This window comes from Phoenix dactylifera, chromosome 18 (assembly GCF_051530095.1).
Source record: "Phoenix dactylifera cultivar Ajwa chromosome 18, Ajwa_hap1_PhDact_Kaust_v1.1, whole genome shotgun sequence".
NCBI classification, from domain to species: Eukaryota; Viridiplantae; Streptophyta; class Magnoliopsida; order Arecales; family Arecaceae; genus Phoenix; species Phoenix dactylifera.
In genome coordinates, this window is record NC_143207.1 from 16,670,344 (window position 1) to 16,681,801 (window position 11,458).

General features: G+C 37.7%; 1 protein-coding gene across 1 annotated transcript; it reads right to left on the reverse strand.

Moving 5' to 3' along the window:
- Nucleotides 1-682: 682 nt before the first annotated feature.
- LOC103703310 (uncharacterized) lies at nucleotides 683-9,559 on the reverse strand. The gene is made up of 8 exons (XM_008786126.5): nucleotides 9,066-9,559; nucleotides 2,992-3,139; nucleotides 2,754-2,904; nucleotides 2,173-2,298; nucleotides 2,007-2,087; nucleotides 1,680-1,872; nucleotides 1,326-1,593; nucleotides 683-1,238 (listed from the first exon to the last, which is right to left on the reverse strand). The coding sequence occupies exons 1-8, from the start codon at nucleotides 9,288-9,290 to the stop codon at nucleotides 997-999; spliced, it is 1,434 nt and encodes a 477-aa protein (XP_008784348.4). The 5' UTR covers nucleotides 9,291-9,559; the 3' UTR covers nucleotides 683-996.
- Nucleotides 9,560-11,458: the final 1,899 nt, after the last annotated feature.

Here is an 11,458-nt window from a genome sequence, read left to right on the forward strand (position 1 = left end):
GAAATGATCTTTTCTATTATTACTTTTTTTTATGGATGTGATGTTCTGTGAAAGTGTTGACATTTAGTGTAATAGAGGTCAGAGGCCTGTTTGTCTTTTAGAAGCAGGATGGATGTGCAAAACTGAATGTCAGGGCCATGAGGATATGATGGGATTTCCAAACAACTAAATTTCTTCTTAAAATTCTAAGCAGTCGTCGGTTATTTAAATGTAGGGGACTGGACTCTGTTCTCTCTTCGGCAAAGCTTAATTTTGTAATAATTATGATGCTGGTGATGATGATCCTTTATATGGATGCCATGCCTTTTAACAGTCTCAGTGTGAGCACGTTTCCTGAAAATTATGTTAAAAAACAACCAAAAGAAGAGGGGTTTTTTCCTAAAAGTAATAAACAATTGGTCTTAAGTTTGATGCAATGGTGCTTGCCACATTTAATTTATTAATATTATGATGACGGTGGTGATGATCCCTTCCATGGTTATAATATTCTCTAAGAGTTTGAAATTTAATGTAGAGTAGAATGTTTTTCAAAGATTCAATGAGATACGAGAATCCAGATTTAAAACAAACAAACAAACAAAAAATGTGCAGTTTGGTGTTCCTAGGAGCCATTAGCAGCTGGTGTTGAGATTAATATTGATCGAAGCTAAAACAGAATGCATGAGTTGGTGGGGTTGCAAGATTATAAACAGAATCTAGAGACTGGAGTAGTAAATATAATAAAATACAGGAATACAAAATCAACTACCAAAAATAAAAAAGGAACATACCTTGTTTCCTAAAATTTATATTAAAAAAAAGAAAGAAAAAAAGAAAAGATGGTGTTAGTGTTTCAATCTTAATTGTTATACATATAACATTATAACACGGAACTCGTGGGTTGGTGGGGATGAAAGAAGACCCCATGTTATAAACAGGACCTTAGAGCATGGCATGGTTGGGAGATGCACTTATGTCTGAAGCTGCGATGGATGTCCACTAGAGTAGATATAACTACTAATTGGACCAGACATGGATCAGACCTTGCTTGTTGCCAGTGTAGATCTCATTCCTCTCCTCATCATAGAAGAGGGCAGTCACATCCTCCAAAGCTTCCCTGATGGTGCTCCGAATGGTCGATCGGTTGGGGTCACCTCGCTTGCGAGGGGCAATCTGGAGTGTAGCATCAAGCGGGCATATTTTGGCAATGCACTTCCCAGTAAGGATGTTGCTCATGTTGATAGACCCAACAGGAGATGCTGCAGAGATTTCATTAGGTCATAGGATCAGACATCATAGTGACACAACAAGGACAAATAAAATTTATCTGTGATTCAAGGAGACACCTTCTCCCTCATCTTCACTTCCATCTTCAGCCTTGCAATAGGAGATAATCAGGTCCTGATCGCTGGTGATGTAAATGTTGTTGGTATTACAATCTGGATGCCACAGAAGGTGGTCTTCAAAGGAAGTAACGAGCTCTCCACGGAAATTCCACACTGCTACTGTCCTGTTCCGGAACGTTAAGAAGAGGTGGTTCTCATAGAGGAAGATGAATGCTGAGGGGGTCATGAATTCAGATCGGCCAACTTCAATCAGGTCCGAGTTCCGCACCTGCACCAACAGCTATAGAATATGACGACTGAAATGAAGAATATATAGTAGAAAGGTACAGAAGGAAAATGGATGGAGCAGCTCACATCGAGAATCTGAAGGTTCTCATTCTCTTGCTTGACCAGAAGCTTCTCATTGAACTGCTCGATGAAGTCAACCTTCTTGTTACGGTGTAACAGGTGATTGAAAGATTTCAACTCTGTTCCATCTTCAATTGACAGGATGGTCAGTGGAACATAACCAGGAGTCCTCTGGTATATTAGCAGCATGATTCCTGGACTGTAAGAGAGAGAGAGAGAGAAAGAGAGAGAGAGAGAGAGAGAGAGAGAGAGAGATCATAAGATGGAGAGATTCAGATGCATCAAGGTAATGCTGGATGCATAAATAAGCTAGTTGAAAAAACAATCAAAAACCTTATTTTGATCTCCTGTATATTCTTATCGCTTATCGAGTACAGATAGGAGTAATTCTTCAGGTCAAATACCTTGTAGGTTCTGCAAAAGTTAGCATGAATCTGATTAGACAACCACATAGTTATATCATGATATCAAGATGCAGAAGGGACCAGAGGTTGCTTACCCATCCTGGGCTGAATAAGTTAGTACTTTGCCATTTACATCATCAAATTCAACAAAACCAGGCCACTTCAGTGACTCAGTTTCAAAAAGAGGATAGCCAGCATCCAACTGATTCCTTCTAATATACCTGTCAGAGTTCCATAAAATGTCATGAAGGTTGAAAGCTTTATTGATGATTCAAATATCAATATGGATTATTCACTCGTCAATGAAATTCTCGAAGTGCCAACCCTAAATAATTAGGATAAGACAATTATTAACCAGTTATAACCATAACTAATACTGTAACTAATTGTTAATAAAATCAAGACAATTTCAATAACAGTCACAATGAGCTACATCACTGTTGGGAATCTTATCTTTTCTGTAATATAGGTGCATTATGAGCATTGTTGAGAATTCTATCTATTCTGTAATATAAGCAATCACTTTGACAATTTCAACTTTATCATGCTTGTATGGCAATTGAGAAGAAGAGAGATAAACAGTTCTTTCACAAACACAAGAATAACTAGAGGATGAAATAATCAAAAACAAGCATTCTTGGAAAGTTGAGATTCTCGCATAAATTAAATTTCTTACTCTATTGGAGTTGTCCTGCACTTCAAGGAACTGAAATGGTCCGATGCATACACCGACACTGTGATAAGTGACTCATTATTCTTATTATAAAACAAGCTTCTAATCACTTCATCAGGACTTATGTTCAAGAAGCATATGCGTTTGTTGGTTGCTGTCAACAAAAAAGAATAAAGAGGTGCAAATGACAATCAAAATAAACAAAAGGGACAACAGAAAACTGTAAAAATGATGGGCTTACTCCGACTAAAGGCAGCACAGAGACCCGATTGTGCAAGAGCAAATATGACATCTTTTGCTGCAACAATCTCGATGATTTTGGACCTCTTCTTTAGAAATTGCAATCTCAGAAAAAAGTTGACATTGTGATCATAGGTATCAAATTCCTCCTGCATAACCCAATAAAGGGATTATTTTTTCTTTTTTTGTGGCCAAAAAAAGTAATTATTTCAAATACACTGCATTTGTTTAGCATGAGGCAAGGTCAGAACTGTCATTTCACAGTGAGTGATGCATTTCATATAAAAGTACTCCTTGTTTGAGCAAATACTTAAAACACTATTTCTTAATCAATACGATAATCCCATATATCAGTCACGGCCCTAAATCTGATCTTGTTTCATAAATCAAATATAAAATAGAACAACGGTGTTCGACTTACCTAGGTATTTAAAAGCTTTGTTTGCGCAAAACCTTGAAAAGATCAGTCAGAAGCACAGATAATTGAAACTGTCAAGATGACCTAAAAAAATGAGGAACACAAATGGGTTTCAATATCTTTCCTCACATGCAAGCTCCATGACTGCTATGACCACATAAAGCTTGTTTTACAAGTCTAATTTCTAGGTCACTAATGGGGAAGAGGTTTAGATGGCAACCTATTGAGAACAGATTGCATTCAAAGGATGAGAAGGGCAGTTTATGATTGACACACTTCATGTATCGCATTAATCCCCAGAATCAACCTTGGGGATTTTTTTTTTGGAAGGGAGGACATCAATCTTAAATCGTCCCCCTCCTCCACCGTACAAGCAACACGTTATGGTTGCAATGGGTTGGGGACTTAAACCACTTCCCACCAACAAAAGCTTGCAGGATTTGCATACTTCTTTCTTGCAGGGCTTATCCAGCATGTTTCTGTGGATTGAAAAAGCTGATTACACATGATTCTGCATGACACTTCTTTTGCTTGTTAAAGGAAATACAGTATAGCTCTAGCATGTTAACTTCATGATGTACAAGGATTCAAAATAAAATGAAGATATGTTTGATTAAGGTCCTTCTATTAGCTGTTTAACTTTGTTAACATTAGCAATGATTCTCATCCTCATATATGTTTCTGGGATAGTGGAGCCTTACGTGATATACTTTTAGGACTACAATTTTTAATACATCACTACTCATGGTAACAACCAAGGGGACCAAACAAAATCTAGGGAGCATAGAAGTGTAGTATGTGAAGATAGAAATAAAAACAGTGGAGCATTCTGCTCCCCATTTCTAGATGGTTACATATGTCTAAAAGTTGAACATCTAAGTTTTAGTAGGCATTTCAATTAAGAATCAAGAATAGGGGGGAAAAAAGCTTAGATAATATAGAACAAAAGACTGGAAGGTTCTAACATGCTGGGTACAGAAATCTACAAGGCATCATGTGCAAAACTGTGTGATATTATCAACATAGGAAACGACTTTAAAACTTCTCGCAATTGCCAGCTAGGGAGAACATCAACATTTAGAACTATATGTAACTCTTCAGAAGTTCAAAAGAGGGGCTTTGAAAGATGCATATTCCGAAGGCAATCTGGCTGCTCAAGCATTATGGGTTTTACCAAGTCATGTTAGGTTTAAAACCTTTTATCAAGCAGATGCTAAATCTCTCAAGGACTTGAAGCACATATGCTGCATGTTCACCTAGATATTGCAGTTGGAGGTCATTGAGGTTAGCCAAAAAGAAGCAGAAACATAAGAAATTTGCTTTTCTTTAAAATAGGTACAGCTGTAGGGACTGGCTTTTGTGCGAGGCTCAGTCAGTATTTCGAATAAACTATTTCTTAGTAGGTACGCAAAAATAGGTAGAAGATGTTTGATGAAGATCATACTGAGCAAAGACTTCACTAGATGTGACTACTCCTTTTCACACTTTTTGTGCTTTTTTACTATCCTATAACAAAGATTAACTTTATCCCTTCGTACAGTGTTTGAAATTAACAATAAAAGAAAACGAAACTACACTTGCACTTTCAATGACCTATCTTAAATTGAGACCTGAGATATGAGAAAGAATGTGAAATCTTCTCTCAAAGAATTTTAAAAAAAATGAATATAAATAGCTCTGCCTTAGCTGCAGAGATAACTTGGACAGTACATTTATGATAAATACTGACCTTGATTTCAAGTTGAAATGAATAATCTGCATCATACTGGTCTTTTGAAGAGATACCTCATCATGTTGTGGCCACTTTTTGCTTCATAATAAAGTAAGCCTAGTAAGCCAGCGCACTAAAACCTTTCCCTCAACCCTATAAAATCCTATTCCTCAAGACCTAAAGAGTAAGCTGTCATGCTGAAAAAGGTAAAACATGCTAAAGCGAAGTGAATATTTCTTCCTGCTATTTGGTTATTGTCTTAAGTTCTGACCGGTAAGTTGGCATGTTGAACACTGGACACAAAACCTTGGCCTTGATGCAGGACTATTAAAGATATGAAGTCATGGTATCCAAATGGATTTAGAAAAGTAAAGGGAAGAAGGATCTTTAATGTCTGACAAAAAGCATAAATGCTAAATTTGTTACCAAATTTCTGTTGAACCTAATATTTCTTTTGAATAATAAGGTTAAAATCTTTTGAGCAAGATTCATATATGAGAAGACTGTAACAAACGGAGCAAATATATCACTTGATTAGGGTTTAACAGTTTTCAATGAAGCAAAGAGTGAAATCTAAAGTTTGCTGATATTATTACGAGTATGAATTTACATAGATTACAGAAGCTCAAGAGACTGAAAGAAGATGTGACAAAGACTAGAGATTACAAGTCACAAGTTCTAGCTTTAAAGGACTTTTAAGAGGTCATAAGAGTTAAGTACAAGGTAACAATAAGACGAGGAAAAGACAAGACATAGATTGGAATAACTTCAATAAAGAAAGAGACTGATAATAATGAAATGTCACAGCACCAAAATACCAAGGAATCACATGATTTGCACCAGGTTTACCTAAATCACTGGACACATAATTCGTTATTATTCAAGTGCTGAGAAGGTTTAAGTTTAACTGACTGGATAAGATCAGGATATGATGTTGGGCATTGCCTTATTTCAATTTTGGAAGTGGGATCGAGATTCTTGGAGTGCTAGAAATAAGGTCGTCTAATAGTAAACAATGTGGGGAGATGGTGGAAGGGTTTCTTTGGATCTCTCAACACGGGGAAGTTGTCAACCATAGTAGCCTGAAGTGAGGATGAGTATGCGGGTACGAGCACGAGTATATGGAAGTGATAAATTTTTTTATAAAGAAAAAAAGAAAAAAATTAGAGGGTGCAAGTACCTAGGAAACACCCATAAAAACTATAATACACAATATATATATATAGTGAGGTGGAAGCATGACCTTTGCTCTCCCATTTCATGGTCACAGTTATCCCTGCACAATAGAAGCTCGCTCATGCAGGAACCACACCGCAATAGCATGATTCGGATGAATGCCAAGAATCTTTTCAATGAGGGAAAGGGAGGAGAGAAATTAGGAGAGCCAAGCTCAAACATATATATCTAGAGAGAGAGAGAGAAAGAACAAATCCTAAACCTCAAGCAATATAAAGAGAGGACCGAAGATGTTGAATATGGAGATGGGGAGGAGCTCGATAGAGTCGAAGGTCTGAAGCCTCAATTATAAGAAGAGTGCTCAACCTCAGCCTCTTTGAGGTTTCAAAAGCTGCAAATCCGACCAGGAGCGGAAGCCTTGTTTCTTCGAGATCGTCGATCCGATGCTTGAGAGCTTTGGGATCTAGCCACATGAAAGAGATCTTAGCAATCAGTCCATTGTGCCACTATACTGCAAGGCTTCAACAACTGGCAGACACCCGACCGTCCCCTCCCTATTGCCGCCGCCTCTTTCTCTCCTGAGCCATGTCTTGGGATTTCAACAACCATGTTTCCTAGCCAAATATAGTTCAGAAACATGGAAACACAGTTCTGGGCCAGGTTCAAGAGAGGAAGTAGGCGATGTACAAAGTGGTAAACTATAAATCAAATGGTATATAGATTTTAAAGCTTACGATAAGTATGATATATTATTGATCTTCTATTATGGATCTAAGGTCTTAATATTTTCACTTGGGATCTTGAAATGGAATTGATTCCAATAACCACCTTCACCATCAAAAAAATTGATATATATTCTAATATACAGGAATGTATTTTTTAATCCTACCCCTATCGAATTGGGTTGGTTAGTAGGTAAGAAATTTTGAATTACAAACTCGAATTTGTACCAAGTGGACCAATGAACCAAGTAACATAGATATGTATCTTTGGTTAAAGATACTAGACTTTCAAGTCATGGAGTTGCACTTCCAGTCCATCCCTCTACAACAAAGAGGTAAGAATTTTTATGTCGGCACTTGACCTAGCCCACCTTAAAGGGAAATTCACTTATATTCCTAAATATATTTCTAGCACTTACCACAATCAATTTAACCAAAAGTTATCCATAAACAAAATCAAAACCACCATCTGGAGGCTTTAGAGCATGATTCTAACAACTATACACCAATATGAACAGCCCCAGACAATAAATAAAATGTGATAGCATCTCCAACTCTCTCCAAACTGAGTCTGGATTATCAATAACCCTTTAATCTCTCTCTCTCTCTCTCTCACACACACACACACACTCAGATTAGCATAACAAAGATAAAATTCAAATTCAGCACAAAGTCACATTAACTCAAGCATTGATAAAATATTACCAGATCTTTGAAATTAGCATTTGCCAAAACCTCTTGGAACGATCACCACAGGTTAAAATTCATAATAATAGTTTATACAAGACTAGGTTTTGGATGTTATGGAACTAGCATGTACTGGATAATTTGTTCCCAAGTTCATTATTTCAAGACATAGAATAGAACACCCACGCGCACCCCACCCCACCCCCACCCTGCGGGTACTACATGTCTGAAATTGTTTATACCCATCCTTCTTACAAATTTAAATCATTTCTAAACAGAAAAGAGACCAATCACCTCTCGCATTTCCTTTCCATAAAGTTCAACTTTTCAGTCAATTCCAAACAGACCCCAGGATTCGTCTCCTTCTCCCCCTAATCCATAACTTTTCAACCTAGCATTTAGGCCAAAGGAAGTACTAAACAACTTAAGAAAGCCACACCATTTCTTCTAAATTGAAACAACCTTCCAAAACCTAATGTTGTACCCCTTATCTAGCACTATCTACTTTTTATCTCAAGCACCTTTACGCCTCCAAAAAATATCCAGAAAGTTTTAGCTTATGAAAAAAGTTAACATCATATAAATGTCTCCTTTATTATCCATCTTTAGTCACTCCTGTATTCCAACTCCTCACTCTTTAATCTCTACAATTATTTTTCCAACAACACTAATACATCTTTAACAAGCCAAAGTCTTGAAAGACACAGAAGTGTATATAGGCAACATAAAAGTCAGTCTTAAATGCCCTCTTTTCAGTAAATATAAGAGTGATATGATGGGTATCGTAAGCGGCTATGCTAGAATATCAATCTAGAAAAAATTAAATCATATTTCTCCAGCAGTGGCTCTGAGAGTACTATCATTAGCGTTACACAATGTTAATATTTCTTTGTAGAGCTAAAAATTCGCAATAAGAAAGCGCTTCCACCACATAGCAGCCTAAGGAATCAAAAATTTGTATCAGCATCATTTTTATTTTCTAATTCTAAGCACAGTCACAAATTCGGTGTGCGGAAACAATTCAGGGGAACAAAGATTCAAAATTTAGTAAACATGTGAAAAATTTATCAAAAATAAACCCTAATCTAGAATTCAGCATTCAAGCACGAACCCTAGTCCGAATACTGATCCCTGCAGCCTTACGATCACAAATCCGCGAACGAGCTTCCAAATTTAGGTATCCAAAACCTAAATCAAAAGCACGATGAACTAAATTCCCCACCAAATTATAAACGTCAACCACACAACCCTAGACCACTTATAAGATTTCAGTAATGAAGAAACCATCAAACGCGAAACCTAAAGGAATTCAAAACCCTAGAGCAAGAAAACCCTAATTCGGGTCGTTTTAAAGCACGAACCTGAAGCTGGATGTTGCGGAACTTCTCCGGCGCGTTGGTGGCGGTGCCCCGGGCCATCCGGGGGAACCCGCCAATCTCGCGGCGGTGGAGCTTCCTCACGGAGTTGACGCAATCCCGCTCCCGGAGCTTCCGGGCGGAGCACTCGCCGGAGCTCAACTCCCGTCCGCGCTTCCTTGCCGTGACCCGAAGCCGGACCCTCAGGAGCGACTTCTTGTGGTTCTCCATCTCCGCCCCTCTCCCCTCCTTCTACTTCTAATCCGATGGTCGGAACGACGGGAAAACGTGCGGGGAAGCTCAATGGCGAGAGGAGGGAAGGCATCGAGCTAAGGCTAGGGTTTGCCCGAACGCCATGGCTACCGACGAGGAGCTCTCTCTCGCTCTCTCGCTCTCTCTTCGCCTCTCTTTCTCTCTCCTCGTGTCTTTCGAACGCTGCGGGATCTCAGGTTGTCGGAAGCGAATGAGTTTTGCATTCGTGCTTGCACGCTGAGGACGTCAAATATTACCTGCGGGGGTCTGCCGGTTTAGACCGGACGGTCGTTGGTCGGACCGGATAATATCCGTCTAAAACTATTTTTTATATAAAATTATAAAAATTTAAGCATTTAATTAATATTTATATTTATAAAAAATAGATATAGATATTGGTAAACAACTATGCGGTCACTATTCGAATATTTAATTTTATTTGTAATTTTATTTAGTTTTATATAGTATTTATAAACTTTTAACAAAAATAAATAACTATATAATATGCTATTAAATTAGTTTACTCTCTATTTAATTTTTTTTTGATTCTATGATCATAAAATTTAATTATTCGACTTACATTTGTATTGATATCCATATGTCCAGTATTCGATTTATGTCTTTATATGTTTAAGGTAAAAATGGATATAAATTTTTATATCCTATTAACATCGATATTCATATTTATATTCATCAAATAAAATAAATATAGACATGGATATACTAGTATCTAATATATATCCGATCTGATTTCAGCCCTATTAATCTTTGTTGAGCCAAATAATCCAACAATAACTAAGTTATTTTTATGTTTTTTTTTTTTGAAAAATTCTTAATTGATATTAATCTTGTTAAACAATAATGAAAAATCAAGGTTAGTGCTTATGTTGACCTTCTATTTAATTTTGATGAGCCCAAAACACATGGGTACATTTCTTATTATATTAATGAATTTAAGTGAGTATTTTAGGAGAAAATACATAAAAACTTAAGTGAAATTCATTAGCAAAAGGTTCAAAGGAATTAAGATGAGTTAAACATTTAGGTTGAACCTTAGTTGCATTTGGACAGTCCACGAGACGTCTTCCACAGTGGACGAGACATCTCTGGCACTTAGAAAGTGTTCTGGCACACCCTCGAGCCAACTCATGACTAAGACAAGTCGACTCCCGCAGAAAGACAGAAGATTGTCTCAATGTGTCAGTGCGCGAGATGTCTCCAGCAGAGCGCGAGCCGTCTCCTGCAGTGAAGAACAGATTAACTCTTTTCTCCGGTCAGAACAAGAGACGTCTCCTTTAGAGCGTGAGCCGTCTTCTTCAGAGAAAAGATAGAAGAGTGTATTTTGCAAGCCGTCTCCCGCAAATGAAAGCAGAGACTCAGTTTCAATGAGGCAGAATGCGAGCCGACTCCAGACTATTGCGGGCCATCTCCTAAAAGAACAAATTTGAAGAAGCCGTGCACGAGCCGACTCCTAACTTACGTGAGCCGTCTCCCACAGGATTAACAGAAACTCACTTCTGAAGAGTCCAATCTCGAGACATCTCCAACCTGAGACAAGCCGACTCACAGAAAGGCCAAGACATCTCCAAATCTGCTGGCACTCCAACAGCTAGTTTGTCAGAACTTCCAAAAGTGACAGAACAGCTCTATTTTACCTCTTAACAGCTATTTCTTTGGTAGAAGACTATAAGGAAGATGTGTTTAACAATTTTTCAAAAAGAAGAAAGTGATCATAAAGAGCATTTAAGAGAAACACCTTAAGAGGGCATTCAAGAGCCATTCAAAGCAAAAGAGAGAAAAAAAACATCTTGTGTGAATTCAAAAGCTTCCTCTCCAATTAATGCTACCTCAGTGATCCTCAATTTTCTGTGCAATCAGAAGAGCATCAAGTAAAGGAGAAGCTAAAGTTCTTCCAGCAGCGATCCTTGCTTACAGGTCTTCTTTCCTTTACTCCTTTTATTTAAATTGCTATACCTGCTTATGTAAAAAAGCTTGGAAAATTGTCTCATTTGTTTGAACTCATGACCTGAACGAGTCGCACATACAAGATCACTGCAGTTCCTCTTCGATTCTAGCTTTAGCTTAAGCGGATGAAACTCATTCAGCAACGGAATCTTTCCGTCTATCCGCAGATCAATCATTCATTC